A 23,220-nucleotide genomic window follows, 5' to 3' on the forward strand; every position below is an offset into this window, starting at 1 on the left:
CACAAAATAAGTTTAAGAGATGTTTTTTTTTACAAACAGACTGTGATTAGTTTACAAAGTTTACATATATGAATATTAAGATGTAAACACCCTGAGAATACGGATGGATTAAACCTTAATATTTAATAATGTTTCGCACTCAGTCCCTTCACGTGTAAGAGGGATAGTGCATGACTGCTCTGGCAACCCTAGCAAGGCCGCTCACGAGGCTCTTCCTTTCTCAGCCAGCACCGTATCAGCGGGTGAGTGCGTGGCGTGGATGGACTGGTGAAATTTGTCAAAATTCACTCTACTCAGCCAATTTGAGTCTCACTAGAACGCCGCAAACATGCCGGCGTATTTTCAAAGGCCGGAGAATGCTCTGAAACGAGCGAACGGTAAGTGGAAAGACAACATCATGTTGTTCAAATGTCAGACATTCATGCTAACAAGCTAACGGTAGCTAGCCTTCGTCACTGATGCTCCGCTAGTTAGCCTAGCATGCTAGTAAGGCGGGTAAGCCATATGTGTTCACGGCTTCATTAAGCTAACCGGCTCTGCGATGTTTGTTGTACTGACAATTGATTGCGGCAGTGACACAATACACATCAGTATTTAGGTGGTCATCAGATGACAGTTAACACTCGTGTCAGCTTTATCACTGTTTTGACATTGCCTCAGCTGTTGGTGCTTTTTGTTCTTGTAGCTTTGATGCTAATGTCACGTTCACCAAGCACCACGGGCCTAACAATGTCAGGCTGATTTAGCTAACCACGGTAATAGAGCTAATGCGAAAATCCTGTGGTTTAGTGGTTATGCTATGTTTTGAATGGTTATGAAGCTAATGTTGGTCTATTTCTGGATGTGTTTACACAGAGTTTCTTGAGGTTGACAAGAAGCAGCCAGCTTTGGATGTTTTGTACGATGTCATCAAGAGCAAGAAACATCGAACATGGCAGAAGATCCACGAGCCCATCATGCTCAAATACCTGGAGCTCTGCGTGGATCTTCGCAAGAGCCACCTGGCCAAGGAGGGTCTCTACCAGTACAAGAACATCTGCCAGCAGGTGTGTGAAATGTGTTATGTTTGCACAGATGGGGTAGTTGCTTTTGTCAGACTTTTTGGAAATTAAAGTGGAACATCTTGCTTTCAGGTGAACATCAAATCTCTGGAGGATGTGGTTAGGGCTTACCTGAAGCTGGCGGAGGAGAAGACTGAGACCGCTAAGGGGGAGTCCCAGCAGATGGTCCTGGATATTGAGGATCTGGACAACATCCAGACTCCTGAAAGGTGAGGATGATCAAATGCAGAATATGTTTCGGTGAAGCATAAAGGGGCTTTAATATCAATAGTTGGACATCGTTTAATTTACAGATAGAAAAAACTGAATCTAAACGTATCGTTTTGTCCTGTGTTATCCAGTTTACTGGTTTCACTTTTAACACTAAGCTTGTTGTCACTTTAGTGTTCTCCTGAGTGCTGTCAGTGGAGAGGACACTCAGGATCGTACCGATCGCCTGCTGCTCACTCCTTGGGTGAAGTTCTTGTGGGAGTCCTACCGCCAGTGCTTGGACCTGCTGAGGAACAACTCCAAGGTGGAGCGCCTGTACCATGACATCGCCCAGCAAGGTATTGACACACATGGAATACTTTTTATTAAAGGTGGGGTAGGTAAGTTTGAGAAACCGGCTCGAGATACACTTTTTGTTATATTCCATGTAATGCTCTTAACATCCCGATAGCAATGAATATCTTGAGTGCTTTGACAAAAAATCCATAAAAAGATGTCATCTGTGGAAGCCGTAGCGCTGTAAAAAGTACGACCAATCATTTTAGCCGGCCTACCTGCCTGTCAGCCTTCCATCTGTGCACAAATTTATCTCGTGCCCTCATTGGTCATGTGCGCGTTCGTGTATGTTGGAGGAGGGGCTCTGTAAGGAAGTAGCAGATTTTTTCCGGCTGTGTATTTTTAAATTCTAGCGCACTCGAGCCGGTTTCTCCAAAATTACCTATCCCACCTTTAAAGATGTTTTGTTTGTATTACATTTTCTATTGTCTAAATTGCTACCATATGTCCAAATGATAACCTATGTACAGGGCTGCACATAACTGGTGCGCAGGTGCGCACCTCGGCCAAAAAAAGAGCACCGGGTCATTTGAAAAAAGGCGCATTTGCGTACCAACATTGAGAGAGAGGGAGAGAGAGAGAAAGATATTTGCGAGTTGCATATGAACTCGGGGCCGGCCCGTAGCACTGGCGTTGATTTTCGCCTAGGGCGCCAGATCTGTGGAGGCGCTGCACTGGTAGTTCTGGGAGGGGAAAAAAACATTTTTGACCGTTGGGGCTCTTCCTAATTTTCGGCCTTGATGTAACAATATTCATAATTAAGTAAATGTAACACCCTTTTCATCCCGGTTACACGTTTCATTTGACCTGTACGATGGGCACTGTACGTGATGAAAATGGGGGATGTTGGCTTATCTGGCGCCCGCAGCTCACAGCCAAAGTGCGAGGGAGAGAGGGAGGGTGCACCGCCCGGTACCGGCGCTGTTGTTATTATAATCTGGTGCTAGCTGCGGATATAAGAAGAAGATGTTTCTAGAATAATGTGGAGGGAGAGTCCTCTCCAGTCAGACTGAGAGGCTGATAACTACAGCTCAGTGAGGTAAAGGACTCTGAGTGTTTAGATAGTTCACTTTAGTCTAAGTTCAAAAGGTTTGGTCACAATTTATGTAAACACATATTTCCAAGGCACTCCTTTATAATTATTGGGATAAACAGGTTTTAAATCATTTCAATGTATATACTATAGGACAGTAACCAAAAATATCCTTTAAAACTGGACTTTCGACCCAAACCCAGCTGTTGACTTGTGGATGCAAGCAGCTAATCACAGACTCAACCAGAGAGGAAGAAGTAGGCCTACATCATCAGCTACCATGTCTGACAGAGAGGAAGACAGTGAGGAGAACAGTCAGGAGGGTAGTGATGACAGCTTGTAGGATTACTGCTCGTGCTAATGTTGTCTTGTGTTCACCTCTGTGTGTTCTGTGCCGTGTGTCTGGCAAATAAAGACCGGTTTATTTATTTCATCTTAAGGATGAGCACCAAGCAACATCTCCAGGTGCTCCTTTGAGAACCAGGGCAAAAAAGTTATGTGCACCCCTGCCTATGTACAAAAAATGGCATCAGCACCTATTTTTAAATAAAAAACTGTTTCTCATACATCGAGTAAAATAATTAAAATCAAACCGACTAATTCAATAGGTTTCATTATGTAATAAACATTTTAATATTTCATGTGAAAACTGCTTTTATCTATATGGTTTTAATAAGATTATTCCAAGTTATGAATATATTCAAATGTACTCAAAAAGAAAATGATCAAATAGAAATTAAGCCATACATTAAATGTTGAATGTTACAAACTAAATTCTGATAATGACTGGTAATCTTTTTTGCAGCATTCAAGTTCTGCCTGCAGTACACCCGTAAAGCAGAATTTCGCAAGTTGTGTGACAATCTGCGTATGCATCTGGGTCAGATCCAGCGCCACCACAACCAGAGCACGGCCATCAACCTGAACAACCCGGAGAGTCAGTCCATGCACCTGGAGACTCGCCTGGTGCAGCTGGACAGCGCCATCAGCATGGAGCTCTGGCAGGTCTGTACACCATACACTGATTTTATCTCAAGGGATTAATACAACTTATAATATAAAGTGTATGCTCTGTATGAAAACCAAAAGGCAGTATAGTAATAAATACATGTCTTCCAGTGTATTGAAAATGTGACATACTCAAAGTGAAGCATTATAACAATGTAGTACTGTTTGTCTTTTTCCAGGAAGCATTCAAGGCTGTTGAAGACATCCATGGCCTGTTTGCCCTTTCCAAAAAGCCTCCCAAGCCCCAGTTGATGGCCAACTACTACAACAAGGTGTCGACTGTGTTCTGGAAATCTGGAAACGCTCTTTTCCACGCCTGCACCCTCCACCGGCTCTATCACCTCTCCAGGGAGATGCGTAAGAATCTGACCCAAGATGAGATGCAGAGGTATTTTATTTACTATCCGTGTACATCTTTTGCTTTTGGTAGTGAGCAAATGGTTAATGATGCTTATTTTGGATCTTCAGGATGTCCACCAGAGTCCTCCTGGCCACGCTGTCTATCCCCATCACCCCCGAGCGCACAGACATTGCTCGGCTGCTGGACATGGATGGCATCATTGTTGAAAAACAACGCCGGCTGGCCACCCTCCTGGGCCTGCAGTCTCCACCAACCCGGCAGAGTCTCATCAATGACATGGTACAGCATCTGCATATGTTATGTATTCTAGGTTTCAACAGTGTTCCTCAAACCTTTTTTAGTAGGTACAAACAAAACTCTTAATTGTTTGCTTTTGTGATGAGTAAAATGGTTTGAAAAGTGTCTTTAACCTACTCTTGTAAGGCTGTTGGTACATATTGCTAATACGTTTTTATTCTAATGTTTTTATTCTAGGTGAGATTTAACTTGCTGCAGTATGTTGTACCCGAAGTGAAGGAACTGTACAACTGGCTCGAGGTAGACTTTCACCCTCTGAAGCTGAGCGGACGAATGACCAAGGTAAACACCTTGCAACAACCAGCTTTATAATACGGACATTATAGAATCCATTTTTGTCATTTTAGTTGCAGTTCATTTACAAAACTTTTGGATGAATTGATTGTAGTTGGTCATGTTTCATTAAAGCACATGTTAACACACGTATTCTCCCACCAGGTGCTGAACTGGGTGAGAGACCAGTCTGAGAAGGAGTCTGATCTGCAGCACTATGTCCCTCACCTGCAGGGTAATACCATCCTGAGGCTCCTGCAACAGGTAATTGACTTCACTCTTTTCCTTCCACTGGAATGCTCTCCTTAATCCATTCTTAAAATATAATAGCTGAATCCCTCAAATGTGTTCTCCATTGGTTTTATTAGGTTGCACAGATCTATCAAAGCATCGAGTTCACCCGCCTGGCCTCCCTGGTTCCCTTTGTGGACGCCTTCCAGCTGGAGCGCTCCATTGTGGATGCTGCCCGCCACTGTGATCTGCAGGTAAGGTCAACCCAAGGAGAGATCCATAAACTACTGATCAACCGATACAAATTGTATAACAGTTGAGTGTGTTTTTAATTTTTACTGTTTTGTACAATTCATCAAAATGTGCTGTTCCCTGTAGGTCCGTATAGACCACACCTCTCGAAATCTGAGCTTTGGCTCCGACCTGAACTACTCGACCAAAGAAGACGCCCCTGTCGGTCCATTCCTGCAGAACATGCCATCAGCGCAGATAAGGAACCAGCTGACTGCTATGTCTTCTTCTCTGGCTAAGGCCGTTCAGGTCATCAAGCCTGCCTCCATCCTGGTGAGTTCCCTTCCAATGAACTCTCATATACAGGCACGCAGAAACAGCAATATTAGCTTTTTACCTACCTGCAAATACAGGTATCTGTGATAATAATTCTATACTAAACAGCATTTAAATATGTCTCCTTCTCAGCAAGAGCGCGAGGAGCAGAGCCAGCTGGCTATGGCTGCCTATCTGAAAAACGCACGCAAGGATCACCAGCGCATACTGGCTCGTAGACAGACCATCGAAGAGCGTAAGGAACGCCTGGAGAGCCTGAACATTGCGCGTGAGAAGGAGGAGCTGGAGCTGCGTGAAGCTGAGATGCAGAAGGTTCGCAAGGCCGAGGAGGAGCGACTGCGCCAGGAAGCCAAAGAGAGGGAGAAGGAGCGCATCATGCAGGAGCACGAGCTGATCAAGAAGAAGACAGTCCGTGAGCGGCTGGAGCAGATCAAGAAGACCGAGCTTGGAGCCAAGGCCTTCAAGGATATTGATATTGAGGTAATATAGATGTAACTCCATGTTGCAATGCATGTTCACTGTCATATTAGGTTTAAAGTTAAGACTAACAAATATGTTCTGTACAGGACCTCGAGGAGCTGGACCCTGACTTCATCATGGCCAAACAGGTGGAGCAGCTGGAGAAGGAGAAGAGGGAACTCCAGGAACGCCTGAAGAACCAGGAGAAAAAGGTAACTTGAGTGAGGCATCAGTGAAAACATCAGTCACTTAGGTGAGAACTGGACACTAATCTATCTTTCTCTCCAGATTGACTACTTTGAGAGGGCCAAACGTCTGGAGGAGATTCCTCTCATCAAACAGGCTTATGAGGAGCAGCGAATCAAGGACATGGAACTATGGGAGCTCCAGGAGGAGGATAGGGTATGTACATACAAATAAACACGTGCATAGATCTCATAAATGAAATGAACCCAGGTGAATTTCTAGAATATAAGATTTGTATCTTTTCTTATTGTAGATCAGTAACATGGAAGTCGAGCGGGAGAAGGCTCTGGAGCACAAGAAGCGCATGTCCAGGATGATGGAGGACAAAGAAAGCTTCTTGGGCAAAATAACTGCTGCTCGTAGCTGTGTCTATGAGGTAAGACTTAGTCCTTTCATCAGCTCATGTTGAGTTACTTGTGGCGCATTTCCACTGCAGCACGTAGCATGGTTTAAGCGGGCCCGTTTTTGGTTGCGTTTCCATTAGGGGTGGTTCCGGCTAACGGCTACTTTTTTACAGTTTTTCGGGCCCTCCAAAATCGCGGTTCTTTCCGGGCCAACAACCGGGCTGAGTATGCTAAACTAGTGAGAGAATCGCTGGCAAGGGGGCTACAACTGTAACAAGATGAACATATTTGACCGTGATTTAATTGTAATACACGTTTCAAAATGATGCCGAAGTAACAACATACTGATACCGGTTAGTAAAAACCATGAATTCATGCTTTGACAAGTCTGCAGACAGACGGCAGGCGAAACACCTTTTTAAAATGCGTGTTTTCTGAATGGAGCTTGGCTAAGCTAACGCAGTATATGCTCCGACCGTCCACACTCACAACAACGGCCTATACAGACATAAATAAACCAGCGACTGTATTCACCATGACACAGGCAGTCTGTGGTTTGTACTTGTTTAACTTTTGTCAAGTTTCTGAACGGATATGAGGAGCTGTGAGCTCTGAGTGCTAACAGCTGATGTTGGTTTTGTGGTTTGCATTGAAGATGAAGTCACTGCTCCGCCTACACTGCGTTACTATAGTTACTGCCCCAGCTACTAAACTGTAATGGAAACGCAGCATAAAGTGAGCCTGGCCTACCGAGGCCTAACTAAGCCGTGCGAGGCCCTGCAGTGGAAATGCGCATTACAGCAGTCATTTGCTTTTTGCAACTTTGCTGGGGCAGAGAAATAGTTTTTTTTTTCTAGGGTGCAGTGGTAACAAATTCACTGTTCTGTCTTTGAAGGAAAAACTGAAAACCTTTGAGGATCGCTTGGTGGAGGAGAGGAAAAAGCGCATGGAAGAAAGGAAGAAGCAGCGCAAAGAGGACAGGCGTAACAACTTCTACCGTCAGAAAGAGGAAGATGCTCAGCGTATCCACGAGGAGTCACTCAAGAAAGGTATTTCATTTCTGTTTTCAAACTTTCATGCTAGGAAGCGAAGGAGGACATTTGGGTGTTCTTTTAGCAGTTGTAGATAAAGTTGTTTTTGGGGTTGTTTCATTGGCCTGATGACTTTCGCATGGGTATTGGAATTGGACATCACAAATGATCAGTCAAGAAAGAATGTTTTTCTTCCAATCAGCGAGGCCACTCCAAGTATATCGCACCCTGTTATATATGTTTTTTATCCAGGCTTAATGCTGTCATTTTGTCAAGGTTTGAACACATAGTTTTCTGCTTCTCTTGCAGAGCGTGAGGAGGCTGAACGCATTGAACATGAGCAGCGAGAGGAGGAGGATCGGGAGTACCAGGAGCGTCTGCGCAAACTCGAGGAGCAGGAACGAAAGCAGCGCGCTCGTCAACAGGAGATCGAGGAGCGGGAACGCCGTCGTGACGAAGAGAAACGGGTCCCAGCCGAGGAGAAACCCAAGGTACAACTAGATTAGTACTTATTTCTTGGCTCATGGTCAGAGCCTACAGTTACTGACAAGAGCAGTGGGAATTCTAGGTTATTTCTCTATATACGTTTATCATGCTATGTTACCAAGGTAAATCTGGACCATACTGCCCTAACCCTACAATTCAAATAAAGAGTTTTTTGAAAAACTACATTTAACTTTATTTTACTGCATTATGAATGGCTTTCAATCAGTCAAATATATAAAATGAGGTAAGGTCACACCTGTGTATACATGTTGCTAGTTAATGAGATCCACCTTTAATTTATCATTATAGTTTAGATGATGGAAAGGAGCACAAATCTATCATGTCAGAGTGAATAACTGAGTGCTAAATAATGGACAGGCCAAAAAAAGTGATGGTGCTGTAATAACACAATGTGTGTTGATCGATATGTTTTGCTTATACAGGATTGGAGCGAAAAGGAGGTTGCAAAGGACACTGAGAAGGAGGAAGGAGGAGGAGGGTGGAGGAAGCGCACAGCTTTGCCTGACAAGTAGGTGTTGGTGCCTCTATTTTCCATAAAAAAATGTCTGTTTGTTTTAACACCATTAGAAAAGAAAAAAAGGGCAGGCTCCCCTAACAATACCTTTGCTCTCTCCAGGGAAAAGAGACAGGAGGATGACAACGAGGAAAGAGAAGCTCCTGTCAGGCGAGCGGAAGGTTTCCGCAGGGATGGAGAAGACAGAGGACCCCGTCGGGGGGGCTTCGATGACGACAGAGCCCCCCGGCGTGGCGAAAATGAGGACCGCCCCATACGCAGAGGCTTCGACGATGACCGCGGTACACGTAGAGGTTTCGAGGAGGACCGTGCCCCGAGGCGTGCTTTCGATGACGACCGTGCCCCGAGGCGTGGCTTTGATGACGACAGAAGTTCTCGCAGAGGCACGGATGACACCTGGGGTCCCAGGAAAGGGGGAGATGATGAAGAGAAGGGTGGAAAGAGAGGCGTTGAAGAGGCTCCACGTCGTGGTGAGGATAACAAAGCACGGCCTGGTAAGCCTGTGGCCTTTCAGCTGGTAATAACTGAAAGAGCTGTCTTAGTTAACTGTAGCAGGATGATGAGAAAATGCATGTGTTGCAGGTGGTTGGCGTGAGCGAGAGAAGGCTCGCGAGGACAGCTGGGGTCCTCCCAGGGACAAGTCCAGGGAGAAAGACGATGATACTGAAGAAGAGCCCAAACCAAGCGAGCGGCGTCCAGTCAAGTGAGCCTCACAGACTTATTCCTTTTTGTAATAATGCGGAGGACATCATGACTACGTTTTCTGCAAGGAGTTGTGTTAATTAGTTTCACAATCTATTCACAGAGAGGAGAGTGTCTGGAGGAGACCCGGCACAGAGGAAGGAGGAAGCAGCTGGAGAGACTCTCGAAAAGAGATCGCTGACAGTGATGATCGTCGAGGAGGGCGTGAGGAGCGTCAGATCGAGCGTCCGCGTGAGGAGCGTCAGATCGAGCGTCCGCGTGAGGAGCGTCAGATCGAGCGTCCGCGTGTGGAGCGTCCGGCCGAGCGTCAGATCGAGCGTCCGGCCGAGCGTCAGATCGAGCGTCCGGCAGAGCGTCCGGCAGAGCGTCCGGCAGAGCGTCCGGCAGAGCGTCCGGCCGAGCGTCAGATCGAGCGTCCTGCCGAGCGTCAGATCGAGCGTCCTGCCGAGCGTCAGATCGAGCGTCCAGCCGAGCGTCAGATCGAGCGTCCAGCCGAGCGTCAGATTGAGCGTCCGATCAGAGAGAGCCGGGATGAGCGTGAAGTCAGAGCCCCACCCAGAGAAACAGAGGATGGTAAGCAGTTAGATTTCAAAATGTAACCGCTGCATGAACATCAGGGATACAGCTTTGCTGCATCATTTGTTTTCCTTAAAAGATGTGAAGTCTTGTTGACCTATGTGGCAGTGTTGAGTTCAACCAACAGAGGTCGCTTTTACCCTAATTTCTGCTAGAGCCTGTGTTTGAGGAAGAGTCTTGCTTGTAATGTCAAAATGTTTCTGTTGAAACCTCTCCTAATGAGCGTCCTTGTTTCCGTAAGGAGCTTCTTGGCGTCGTGGAGGCGAGGAGAAGCGAGAGGAGCGTCCCAAAGAGGGTGAGACCGAGGAAGAAAAAGCCAACGCTCGCCGCATCAAGAACGAGACGGATGATGACGGCTGGACCACTGTCCGCCGCTGAGCCACATCTGCATCCAATTGGTTCAATGAAATTGGTTCTGAAAAATAAATTTGGATTCCCATCAGCCAGTTATAAATTAATGGCCACACGCTTCTAATACTCATGTGCGTTATTACTTTGAATTGAATAATTATAGACAATAGTTTTCCTGGGGATTTTTTTTCTTTTATCTCCATTTCTTTACAGTTGTTTGGACCAGAGGCTCCCACCAGCCAGATCACCATCAACCAATGAACTTGTGTGTGCACTTTGGCCTCATGCAAACCATCAGAGTAAGCAAAGCTGCCCCCAGTGGTTAGGAGTATTATTACCTTACATGAAGAAGTAAACCTAACTATACTGATAACATAATTACCTGCAACAACTTTCTATGAAAATTCAGAGCATCACCAACTGCCTCTTTTTAAATAATTCCCATTGCATAGATGTTATGATATGCCACAGATCCACATCTCCCTGTAAAGGCAATGACATGAGTTGGTCAAATGCGTCAGTGAACCTGTTCAAGAACTAGATACATTTACATTTGATGTGCATGCATTCAATTGATCTCGCCTGATATCCAGTGTGTGGTTTTATCTCTGCAATCAACGGTACCCAACCAGGTTGCATGTCAACAGTTAAAGCCTTTATTAATAAAGATGTTTGCTCACCACCTAATTGTTCATTTAATCTTAAATGACATATCACCTATAATGATAGCATCACACTTATTTGTTTAGTGTACACAAATGTCACAGTTCCCTACGTGGGGTAGGAGGATTAACCTAACCTTATAAAGTAGTAGGAGTATTAATGCTATTATTCATTTTAAGTACCTCTGTAAAAACTAAATTGTGAAAGTACGACTTGACTTGGAAATAGGTGTCCACTTCAACATCTTGGATCCCAGCAGCTGAAGTATTGGATCCACCTGACCTAACTTCTTCCTAGTGCAACACCAGTAAAACTAAACTATTCGTCATCATGTTGTGGACTTGCTGGCTCTTCATCATTTTAAGTTACCCTAAAGCTCTTCAAGCCCAGTTTTGGTTCCATCGTATACACCATTATGTAACTGACCACTAGAGGTCGGTAAAGCTCCGTGCAGAGGACACGCGTCTCCCTGTCAGAGCTGCTCTGGTTCATGTCCACGATCAGCAGCTAACTCAGGAAAACTCAATATGAACATGCATGCAGCGGTCAGTCAGCCACTTAGAAAACCAATAACATCATGTAAGAGTTGTTTAAAAAAAACTTCAACCATACTGAACTAAAACTAAATATTCCGTCACAACAAATGGCTTTGAATGTGGACCTGCCCCATTTTAAAGCGTTGTATAGAATAATGTTACTATAATCATCAGGATAAAAATGCGTTTCATGTGTAAGACATTGACATTTATTTGGTACGATTTTTATATATAAAAAAAGGCACCTTTATAAATTCACTAAAGAAAATAAAACATCCAAACTGCTAACGATTCCTGATCATTACAATTGAATATGACACATTTTAACAATGTCCATTCAGTTGTATTATGTGATGCAGGCCTACAACTGTTGAGGCTTTAGTTCACAGCCTATTGTATTCTACACAGACCTTTAACCTGGCCGCACAAATAAACCGACTGCTCCATAAGCTGTATGAACAATTGTGTCCTATATTCTAGTCATAACAACAATAATAATGCCATACTTAAATAACATGTTTACTTTGACTGCGACTTCAATTTTCTTGCATCTGAAGTCGTTCTAAATGCATTTCAAGATCCCCACCAACACTCAAGAAACATGCAACCAAGCTATACAAACTGAAAGAATATGTATTCAAAAATAAATTAATACAATGTTAATCACAATACGTTTTTTTTTTCATTGTTATGGCTGCATCTTTTAATTAGTGTTTTTTGGTTTTATATGAGCAGCCTTAACTGTGCGTGTTATTAATGTTTTTCATGTCTTTGTGAGGCCCTCGGCGCGCGGCCATGGCTGCAGCCTCGTGCTGCTCTCAGGGGGACAGCTGCAGTCACAGGTAGCCCCTCCAAAAAACACCTGAGCGTTTTCATTCAAAAACACTGAATGGCAACCAGCGACTCATGAGTGGGAAGGTGTAACTGACATTTGAAGACTGACACTATCCTGTTTTATTGACAAAAGCTCGAAATATAAAGTCTACCAGTGATCCCACCCAGCAGAAATTAAGTGCATTCTTTAATTTGAATCGTACTAATAGTATCTGAAGAAAATTAAAAGGAGCTAGGACCAAACAAGAATTAAATACAGAAATTGTTAAAAATGGAGAAATAAATGAAGGCCAATTAAACAGCTGCTGTTGAGTATTATCCGAGCCAGCAGCATCGACTATAATAGACTTTAATAGAGTTGATTTGATGTTTGCGCAACATTGTTGTGCATAATTAAAAGTAATCACTTGCTAATACTAACACTACACGCACACCCACCCTTAAAAAAATCTGTTTGAAGCTGTCATAGCCATTAAATGCAAATAAGCAGGCTACCTTGAGCTTTACTGGTCCAGATGAGTGTGTTAAATGTCCTGGAGATATCTGCGCGTGAGTAAGTGTGTGCGCGCGTGTGGGGGGCTCCTCTGGACGAATCCGTTCCGTGTTGCGCGTTCGAGTCCGCCTCTCCGCGCCCCTGCTTCCCATTGACGCACTTTTTAAGCGTCTTCCCCTTCTCCACCTTAAGGCGAGCAGCAGTGGCAGCGACCAATCACCATGCCATTACAGCCTTCAGAGGAAGCTGTTTATGGGACTGCAGCGCTAATTAGGCTCATGAACTAACAAATCTGCCTGCACGAACCCGGCGAGGAAAACGATCAGAATCCATGGATTAGTCTGGGAGTAGCCGAGCACTTTTTATTTTGTGGCTTTCTCGACACTGCAAACTTATTTACTGCGCAGAAAACTTTCTTCCTTCCTTGGGTGTGGAGTATTTTTTAAAGCGAGAGCGCCTACCACAGCTTCACCTTAAACTGGGGAACCTGGACTATCAGACAATGTTTCAGCCTACACCCAAGAGGTGTTTTACGATAGAGTCTTTAGTGGCGAAGGATAATCCTCTACCGCTGTCCCGCACCGAGGAGCCCATCCGGCCAGCGGCACTCAGCTATGCAAACTCCGGCCAGATGAACCCCTTCCTCAACGGCTTCCACTCCGGCGGCAGGGGCGTCTACTCGAACCCGGACTTGGTGTTTGCGGAGGCGGTCTCTCATCAGCAGAACTCTGGCGCCCAGATGCATTCGGTGGCCCCGCCGCACGCTATGTCCGCTCACCCGCTTTCCTCCGCACACAGTCCGCACCCTCTTTTTGCCAGCCAGCAAAGGGACCCTTCAACTTTCTACCCCTGGTTATTACACAGATATAGATACTTGGGTCACAGATTTCAAGGTAAGTTATCCAAATGCTTCGTTTGGCTTTTTACGCACGATCGGCAGGGGTTTGATTTCCTTCTCTCCATCGAATACAGACAGCATATAAGGAATCCAAATATGTAAAGCTATAGAGAGCAGTTTTTCAGCATGTCATGTCCAAATTTCAGGCCAAAATATGACACGTATTTACCTGATTATTTCGCTAAGAACACGACCGTGTAGTGGATTTCTTCATTTAAATAAAGGGAAATCTCGAGGAAAATGTAAAAAGAAATGTGGCCGTGGCTTCTTAAGCTGTTTAGAGAGACTATTCAAGTCTAAAAAAAGATTACTAGAAATGGTGACTTGTTGTACTGTAGTGGAGGTTATTTTTAGCATTGGATATATGATCTTATCCATGCGTAAAAACGAAACTAATGCTCGGCAGTTTATGCAAAGACTTAACTCACATTTTAAATAAAAATACAAAATGCAACAACTAGGGTTGTTATTTATTTAATCTATGCTAATTATTTCAGGCTGACATGAGTCAGATCTTTGGGTAATTTGGATTTTATTAACTGAGTTGACTTGGCCCCTTGCGTTTGTAGACTAGGAAAATGTGTTTATTATTTAATGATTTTGTTCGCTCATTTTATGGTATTTATATTCGAAAGTATTTTTTTTTTCCTGACAAATAAAAGTAAAATTAACACAATTTAAAGAAATGCATTCTAAATTAATGTAGGCCTATAAAGTGTTTTTACCTGCTGTTTATTTGAAAATGTTCATGCTGTTTCCATTTTACCTGTTATAGTGTTTACATATGCTATTTTTGAGATAATTTAATTATAGGTCCAGGATTACACCCCTGATTTGTGTTTCTTTATCCCTTTACTTCATGCTGTGTCTCACACATTTTAAATGAAAAAGGTCAACAATAGTAAATAATTTAAAATAGCATGTGTTGGATAAATGATCTCAAGTTAATACTTATATCCAGCTCCTTCTCATGTATTGTTATCATGCCGTATTTCCAGTCTGCCCTCTGAGGTACACTATTGTTTCCTAGCTGTGCGCAGGCCTGCTTGTTATGGACATGTTAATATCTTAGAGAATAAAAGAAAGGTCATGACTGATCCTCGTTTTGTGCTCGTTTCCAGGTAATGAAACGAGTCCAGAGAGCTTCCTTTTGCACAACGCGCTGGCAAGAAAGCCCAAAAGAATCCGGACAGCTTTTTCACCTTCGCAACTCCTGCGGCTCGAACACGCGTTTGAGAAAAACCATTACGTGGTGGGAGCAGAAAGAAAACAGCTCGCCCACACCCTTAGCCTCACAGAAACTCAGGTAAGAATTTTTATTTTATTAACATTAAACATGTTGCTGTTTTCTTTGACCTGGGCAGTGCGCTCATTTTATTTTGAAATTGATATATTGCTTTTTGGTGTGTTGTGTCATATTATTGCCATTAGAATTGGCCTATTTGCACTTTATTATTTAGTCATTTAAAATATATATCCCTCACATTATGGCTGGTGGACTAGATGTGATATGTTTTACTTGTGGTCTTAAACGTGGGTCGTGATGCATTTTGAATCAAGCTGGTATATGTATCTTAATGACAACAAAGAATAGACATTTAGCAAGCAAAACAATAATTTTAAATAATCAGCATATTGTTTCTACAGACCAGAGTCCATAAATGCATGTTGTCAATGGCAGACAGAGGCTTTCTGTTGGATCCGATCCACTGTCATTGTATAGGCCTAACCTCATTTTAGGAGGGGTTGAATTACTTTGTTTTGGGGGGAGAATGTTGCCTTTCAAAATGGAGGGCAAATTAACCAGTTAACCATTTTATGGGATAGGCGATACAAAGAGCGAGGCGGGTTCAGTGAATTCCCCCTGCCATATTTAAGATGCTGTTTGAGCCCATCAGCCGCTGTCTTTTGTCCGCCGCGGCTGCTCTGGGCGGCGGGGCCTTTGGAGGGACTGAAGGGAGAAATGAACCATCACCTACTTTAATTGGCCCACGGAAGGCTTATTAAATGCACCTCGGTTGCCATTTAAGAGATAAAAAGGGGGCTGCCGAGTGACAAAGCAGGAACAGACAATTTATCGATTTAGATGTTGTTAATTCCCCGAGGTACCGTTTAACAGAGCTCAGTCGATTTAGAGGACTGTGTGAAACTGTGTGTTAAAAATGTCACTCCTTTATTTCTTATAAACGTTCACATGCTGGCAGAAATACGATTTTTTCGAAACAAATGTTGACCTACTTTACCTAACTTTTCCCAGACATCATTTGTTTTTAAGGGCATATTAAGTGCAGTATTTGTGCGTAAAAGTAATATTATATCAGCTTTAATTTGAGGATTTAAATGCATGGTTGACAATATAATTAACCCATGTTTATTCTGGAGGTTGTGTCCTCTCTGATCACCACTGCAGATCACAGTTTACCTTATTTTGTATTCTCATTCCACAGCTGCCTGCTTACATTAAGCCCTGCTACAATAACAATGTGTCCCTTTTACGCGTGGTTTTGCGCACTGGCCAATCGCGGTTTATCTAGTGACACTGATCAAGTTTCTTTTCTTTTCTCTCTGTTTTTTTCTCCTCTTCAGGTAAAAGTGTGGTTTCAGAACCGGAGGACGAAGTTTAAGCGACAGAAGTTGGAGGAGGAGGGCTCGGAGTCTCAGCAGAAGAAGAAAGGATCGCATCACATAAACCGGTGGAGAATGGCGACTAAACAGGGGAGCAGCCCAGAGGAAATTGATGTCACTTCGGACGATTAAAAAAAAAGAGACTTTATTAGCTTCTGAGTGATGGAGGACATGGATAAAGGATGCCGTGTAGAGACAGTGGGGGGGTACACAGCCAATGTCACATTTCAGATCTCCGGATCGGCAGCTGAGGGTGAGAGAAACCCGACATGTGGCACTGTGTCACCGCGTGGGTCTGTCAATCCAAGTGACCTAGGAAATGTGGCTGACAGTGTCTCAGTCCCCCCACCTGAACACTTCCACGCACCGACCCCCACCACTACAATCTCCCATCTACCGCCACCTCATTTTTTCTCCAATTCATATTGGACGTTTGCACTTCAGAAGGTTTTTTTTTGTGAAAAAACAAAAAAACATTTCCACTCCAAGATACCAAAACACCAAACAGCTTTTGTAAAACTTGAATTGCATGGTATAGTTTTTTTTCTTCTCCTGGTAGTTTTTATTTTTATTTGACACGTTTTTTCTCAAACCAAGAAAAAAAAATCAATATTGTTTTTAACTCTATTTTCAAACAGAGATGTCGTGCTTCTTCCTTTTTACAAAGTGTGCAGTCTTTAATTAATGATTCTCGTGTAAAAGTGATTGTGAAAACATATGAAGTAGCGGTGCTGCGTTATAGTGTTTTTTTGAAAAAAGAAAATAGAACAAAACATTTGAATTTCGATTTAAAACAAAAAATACTTTTAATAGAGTGAATCAGACTACAGATAAAGTACTTAAATGGAAGGTGTCAGGGCTTTCCTTTAACCTAAAGCTTTACCAATGTGTCGCTGTGGCCCCACGCAGCCTTCTGTCAGGACGTCCCTCCAGTGAAAAGTTGCCGCGAAGGACTAAATGCAAGAATTGAGAGTTAAAAAAAACAAGCACTGAGCGTATTCCATGTACAGAAATGCTAAAAGTTAATGTTTCTGTTAAACCCTCTTTTACAGAATGTAAATAATGTTTGTGTTTGTGTTAAGTTTGCTACAATTTTAACACAAAGTATACTTCCAAGAAGTATGTAATTGTCAATATTTTGTCAATAAAGTTTTATCAATATGTTGCGCGCAGTAAAAGTAAAGACTTTTGATTATAGCTGAAATATGGCCTCTGGCGCTTTAAGGGCAATTATCTTTATTTTATTTTGTGGCATCAAACGGAATCGTTTTGGATTTAGTGTACAGTGAGGTTTTTAAACTAAATACTGCAGCCTTTAATGCTCTGCGTTTGTTTCTCAGTCTGATTTTTTTGTGGGCTGCTCCACTGCAGCTACAAAGAGTCCCCACAAGCTTTTGTGAAAGTGCAAATCAGTTTGGGCAATTATCATGCGGGTAATATGAGGGGGAAAGGGGATGCATTGCCCAGTGGTCCACTTTAATCTCTTAATCCACGGATCCAAGGGGCCTTGGTTGGACATAATTTAGTACAATCTGACTACCCCTCACGACGCGATAAGGAAGGTTGCAATGTGCCGCAAAATGGGATCTTTGTTTAACATCTTGTCCTGTAGGCTCCATCCTGCTGCAAGCTGCTAGTGTTTTTGGACTGAAAGGGAAAATAACAGGATTTCTTTAACTAAACAAAATATATATTTACATCAGGAAATTATTTTCTGTTTACACACAAAACCCCCAGGAAACAATGCACCGTTAAAAAAAAATCACATTTACATTGGATTATGATTTTTTTTCTTTATGGTGAAATCATATCAACTCCAGTGTTGTCTGCTGCGAGGTTTGTTTAATTGTTTCCTTAACTAAAAGGGGCTGTTTTTGTGATTTTGGTTGGGGTTTGGAGGGGGGGCATATAGGGAATTCTTAATCGGCCCATAGATTATAACAGCAATAAAAATCTTTAGAGAATACCATTAGCTTTGGAAAAAAAACCTAAAAGCTTTATTACAAACCCAGCTTTGAAATAGGGGGGATTAGAGGACTGAAAGGGTCCCACAATAGTTAGAAGAAAAGGTTTCATGCTAATGAGGTTAATGCCCTTTGTATCTCCGGACTCCACAACTTCATTACTCCTATCTCGGGCAACACCGAGCGGCTCAGAGCTTCACAATCCACTCGAGCTTTTCCCTACCCTGCCTCTAAAGAAGGATTTGATAGCAGTCCTGTTCAAACTAGATAATTATATCTTTTCAAGTTGGAATTAAGATAAAGAAAGTGCAGTGGAGGCGGTGAGCCTTGATCCGCCGCAAACAAATTTGGCGCACTCTCCCCCCCTCTGTGCGCCTGTATGGACACACAGGAGACAGGACAGCTTCTCATTAGAGCTGGCACAGTTTGATTCATGTAAACGCGTTTGTTTTTAACCTGGAATTATCTACACAAAAATGTAAATGTAGCAGCAGTTATTCTATTGGAAATATGTGTTCTGCTGATATGGTTTTAAAAATGTAAAACAAAATGTTGCCAAATGGAAAAAGCGACTGGCTTTAAATTCTAAATTGCAAACAAATCTAAAATACCCATTACAATATTTAAATTATAAAAACATTGTAATTTAGAATTTTAGAAATTATAGTGCACTTTTCTATAGATTATTCTCGGTCCAAACATTCCAAAATGATCGAATAATAAATAAATTGCGCATATAATTTGCAAACCACAAAGCTTGGCTAATAATTACATATATTTTATTGCGTTGAAAAAAATTCAAAGCGCCATTCTCTTAAGATCTAGCCAAATTGAGAGTACGGTCAGATAAATGTAATCGGTTCGGACATAATTCAAACAGTGTATGTTAAGACTTGAAGTGGGCCCTCACATATCAGATCCCTCTTCCAGACGCTCGTGCTGTGCGTAAAGGGCCAGCTGTGGGGACCTTTGGTGACCCGTTTATCTAAACTTAAGCTGCTCCGCTCCGTCCAGGGGCCAAACTCTCCATAAATCATCATCACAGCTACTGAACTGCTGGATTATTCCTTAAATATTCACCACCGAGCCAGGCTGGGCATTTTGGACCTGAGCCCCCGCCGCATGAAACATTTAGGCTGAACGTGAAATGATTATCCGCCATTGAAAAGAGTAGTCGGTCCTATCAAGTGACCCCACTGACCCAAAACCTCTAATCTGCAATTAGTAGCTATAATTACGTCCGCTGACACCACTAATGTGGATAGTGGCGCGGGGAGGCGATAGGCGCGAGACAGGACTTGGTATTAGAGCTGAAAGTCAATAATTGATCGAGCTAAAATGGAGAAGTGCTTTTTGAAAAGGATGGATTAGTTTATCAACATAATGTGTAAGATTTATTTCATCGGTAAAACGTTCCTGGGGTGGCACCTGTAGGCCGTGCTGTCTCAACGCGACGTCAGGACTAACTTGATCTGTCCTGTTTCACAAATTGCTTCTGAAATTGATCCTTGAAACGAGAGAATGAAGCCCACACAATTCCCTTGGCCTTGACATAAGGTGCAGCAATAAATATACAAGACTAATGAGCAATTACTATACAATCACCCTTCAAATAGCTTACATAATAATAAATTAAACATCGGAGCCTAGGATTCAGTTTCTGACTTTATTATTAATAACGAGGGAGGGGCGTTTGCTGCCATGATGTGTTCGGATGATTATGTATTCCGAGTGCAGCAATTTTCCAATTCGCCATCGGGAACACAGTCAGCACTTATTGACTCGGACTGAGTCCACGGGCTTTTTACTGGCATCGACATAAGTGCGGGAAAATCATTTTAGTAACATGTTGTTTTTTCATTGGTATGATTTTGAATTTACTTCTCACAGGGTGATCTTAAAACGCAGCATAAACCGGCCTGCTGCGTTCAATGACATCATTCGTTCATCGTTAATGCCTAAACTCGATTTAATTTGCTTAAATTATACATTGAATGTGGTGTTGGGCAGTGATATGTCAATTATATAATATGTACATTTGAATACCCATTAATTTTTTCTTTCACTACTCTGTTTAGCCTGCTAAATTTCCCTTTTCTTTTTTATCCTCCATCACAATTAATGAATTCAGAGCAGGGTTACAGACACACACTAAGAGGCTGGCATCAAAATGCAATTGTTAATAGATGAATGAAGCCTAGAGCCACATTACCAGCTCTCTGACAGACCCAGCTCTGCTCTGTTCACTGAGGTCACCACAGACAACACATGACCAAGAGATGTCGCAGACCTACAAGTCACAAATGGCCTTTTTACTATGAAATATTCATACTGAGCTGCGATTCTGAAACTGTAAACTGTTTCCACCTGCACAGACGCCTCTCTCTCCGTCTGTCAGGCTTCTTCTCGGCCTCACTCCCACAACACCTCAGTTTGGGAAGCCTCGTAAAGTCTAAGGTCTCATAAACTGTGTTTTCCTCTTTATTACTTTCATTGGCTGCAACAGTAAACATTTATTCCCAAAGCATTAATATTCTTATGACCTGCTGCTAGCCCGTGGATTCCTAAGGTTTATTTTCTTTAATGACAGGAGGAATTTGGGCTGTAATGTGATGCAGTTTCATTTGCATATAAGTGTTTCCCTGCACCAGCTCTGAAGAGAGCAATTGTCGACCCCCTGTCCTCTGAAGGTCCGAACTCCAAACATTTTATAGGTTGTATCTGCAACATTCCCCTCAGCGCCCTAATGTGTAACACATGGCGGACTGTACACCTGATAAAATACCTCAGGGGCCCTGCAGTTTGGAAAATCCTCAATTCGCTCCCTAAATAAAACAAACAATGGCCTCACTAAATATATCACATGTGCTTGCTGAGCTATTTTGTGTCTCTTGACCTGCGAGTCCCCTCCCACATCATCAGCACTGATACCATGGCACAACCAGCAGGTACTTTGGAAAATAATACCGCAGATTTGAGAAGCTCCTGTTTGTACCTGCTGCAGGCTAAATATGGTGGAGGTGAAGGGCTTGTTGGAGCTGAATTGTTTCACGCTTGTTCTTCTGTCCATGGTTTTTGGTCAGGATATGATCACGTCCAATGAAATCAGCTCACATCCAAAAGTGGACTGCTGTTTCATATCTGAGAAAGTGCTGCAAATGTGGCTGCAATTACAGCTGAAATGTAATATAGCTGTGAGTGTGTGTGTTACTGACCAGACAGGTGAAACTGTGGGCACCTGTTCCTCTGTCCCTGCTTTCACCCTCTGAACTTCGCTGTGTCTCCCCCTCTTGGTAGCTGGGAGGGAGAAAAAGCTACCCCCAAAAAACATGAAATATCAAGTTTCTGTTGGCTGGGTCTGATGGCAGTTGAGTGCTCAGTGTCTGGAAAGTGAGGCAGCATGGTGGTGGACTTCTTGGACAGCGTCTTGGAGAGAGGATGGTGCATCGCTTTCAACACGAGTCAACTGAGCCTATCACACATATTTAAAATGTAATATTAGAACTATGGATTTCTCATGAAGTGCTTTATAATAGACAGGTGTTGACTAAGTGAAACGTAAAACTTAAATAAACCCCTCACTTGGAAATACTATTCATTTTTATAGCATTACCGTACGTTGTTTTTTAAAGTTATATGGCTACAATTTGGTGTAAGTAATGCAATGTGATAATCATACAAATGTTTTGTATAACTTATTAACATTACTACGACATCAGTGTGCAGTGTTCCATATTACAATTAGACACATTTAAAGCAACATTTACCTCGTGCGAAACACTAACATGGCATATATATGTTTATTTTTACTGTATATTTATAATAGAGACAATTATGGACCGATGCAGCAGTAATAGCTTGAATTAGTTTGCAATGCTCCTTAATTGATGATTCTAAAATGAAATAAAAAAGGCAGAAATTCAACAAACTAAATAATACACAACTATTGCACAGACACACATTTTTGCCTCTTTTGCTCATTAAACACTTTTTTTCTGAATGCGGAACAATGACAACAATCAACCAAAAACAAACTGTAAACAAATTCCTAAAACATTATAAAATTCAGAAGAAAAAGTAGTTTACTGCATAAATGTTTAAGGCTATATATTTAGCTATTTCAAAACATAATTAAGGACTTGCACAAACAAAGTGCTGTTGTTTTCTCTGTTACACTGATCAGAACACCTGAACTGTTCTAAAGACAGCAGTCAGAGGTATGGCATGAAGTTTCAGCTTCTTCTTGCTTCATGCAGCGCCTTTATATAAACGGTAACTGCTAGAATCCACTTCAAGACACTGGTACTTGCTTACCATGCTGCGAATGGATCTGGCCCTTCGTACATCCAGGACATGGTTAAACCGTACACCCCAGCGCGTGCACTACGCTCTGCATCAGCCAAACGACTCGCTGCGCCCTCGCTGCGAGGGGGACCCAAGTTCCCATCGGCAAAAACACGTGGGTTTGCTGTCCTGGCTCCAAGATGGTGGAATGAGCTCCCCATTGACATCAGGACAGCAGATAGCTTGCACATCTCCCGGCGCAAACTGAAAACTCATCTCTTTCGACTCCACTTTGAGCGTTAGAACTATTAACGAAGCACTTATATACTAATAAAGGACTGGCTTATCTAAAGCCAGTTGAGTAGCACTTGAAATGTTTGGCTCTATGAAACCTGATGTACTTATATGATTCTGTTTTCTTCAAGGTTGTGTCTTCCTGGTCGAATGTACTTATTGTAAGTCGCTTTGGACAAAAGCGTCAGCTAAATGTAATGTAATGTAATGTAATTATAAATGCCCGGCTCTTGTGCAAACTCTTATTAGCTTTTCAAAATACACTCAAGTTATTTGTGGCATCGATGCAAAGCAGTGCCAATCCTCTGGTCGGTGATGTCATAAACAGGCGCTGGAAGTTGGTTTAAACATGACTAATATTCACAAACAATATTTTTGTGGGAGCTGTGTGGGCATCTCTTGTGTTTGTGCATTTGTGGACAGGCATGTGGGTTTCTCTGCATTCTCCGTTCTTGCTAGCGTAAAAATGCTGCTCGACAAAACGCTCTGTGGGTTTGTTTCAGGGGATTTGGACATCCTGGG

General features: G+C 42.7%; 2 protein-coding genes across 4 annotated transcripts; both read left to right on the plus strand.

Moving 5' to 3' along the window:
* The first annotated feature begins 202 nt into the window (after positions 1-202).
* eif3s10 (eukaryotic translation initiation factor 3, subunit 10 (theta)) lies at positions 203-10,789 on the plus strand. Of its 3 annotated transcripts, none has more exons than XM_034225495.1 (22): positions 203-377; positions 856-1,046; positions 1,134-1,270; positions 1,446-1,609; positions 3,446-3,645; positions 3,828-4,036; positions 4,117-4,288; positions 4,484-4,588; positions 4,745-4,843; positions 4,948-5,064; positions 5,189-5,374; positions 5,510-5,857; positions 5,944-6,048; positions 6,125-6,238; positions 6,336-6,458; positions 7,322-7,475; positions 7,767-7,948; positions 8,387-8,472; positions 8,581-8,972; positions 9,061-9,181; positions 9,284-9,753; positions 9,998-10,789. In XM_034225495.1, the coding sequence occupies exons 1-22, from the start codon at positions 329-331 to the stop codon at positions 10,132-10,134; spliced, it is 3,861 nt and encodes a 1,286-aa protein (XP_034081386.1). In that variant the 5' UTR covers positions 203-328; the 3' UTR covers positions 10,135-10,789. The 3 variants fall into 3 exon arrangements, with proteins under 3 accessions (XP_034081386.1, XP_034081396.1, XP_034081405.1); XM_034225505.1 differs by having other exon boundaries at positions 10,001-10,789; XM_034225514.1 differs by having other exon boundaries at positions 8,581-8,948.
* A 279-nt stretch (positions 10,790-11,068) lies between these two features.
* On the plus strand, positions 11,069-17,312 carry emx2 (empty spiracles homeobox 2). Its single transcript, XM_034225584.1, has 3 exons — positions 11,069-13,526; positions 14,653-14,837; positions 16,118-17,312. The coding sequence occupies exons 1-3, from the start codon at positions 13,136-13,138 to the stop codon at positions 16,286-16,288; spliced, it is 747 nt and encodes a 248-aa protein (XP_034081475.1). The 5' UTR covers positions 11,069-13,135; the 3' UTR covers positions 16,289-17,312.
* Positions 17,313-23,220: the final 5,908 nt, after the last annotated feature.

The sequence above is a fragment of the Gymnodraco acuticeps genome, unplaced genomic scaffold (assembly GCF_902827175.1).
Source record: "Gymnodraco acuticeps unplaced genomic scaffold, fGymAcu1.1, whole genome shotgun sequence".
NCBI classification, from domain to species: Eukaryota; Metazoa; Chordata; class Actinopteri; order Perciformes; family Bathydraconidae; genus Gymnodraco; species Gymnodraco acuticeps.

Bases quoted from the DNA above. Each gene is read 5' to 3' on its own strand.
- emx2 (XM_034225584.1), top strand. From the start codon at position 13,136: ATGTTTCAGCCTACACCCAAGAGGTGTTTTACGATAGAGTCTTTAGTG. The intron at 13,527-14,652 runs GTAAGTTATCCA...GCTCGTTTCCAG, and splicing joins CTTGGGTCACAGATTTCAAG to GTAATGAAACGAGTCCAGAG. The intron at 14,838-16,117 runs GTAAGAATTTTT...TCTCCTCTTCAG, and splicing joins TTAGCCTCACAGAAACTCAG to GTAAAAGTGTGGTTTCAGAA.
- eif3s10 (XM_034225495.1), top strand. From the start codon at position 329: ATGCCGGCGTATTTTCAAAGGCCGGAGAATGCTCTGAAACGAGCGAAC. The intron at 5,065-5,188 runs GTAAGGTCAACC...TGTTCCCTGTAG, and splicing joins CCCGCCACTGTGATCTGCAG to GTCCGTATAGACCACACCTC. The intron at 7,476-7,766 runs GTATTTCATTTC...CTTCTCTTGCAG, and splicing joins CGAGGAGTCACTCAAGAAAG to AGCGTGAGGAGGCTGAACGC.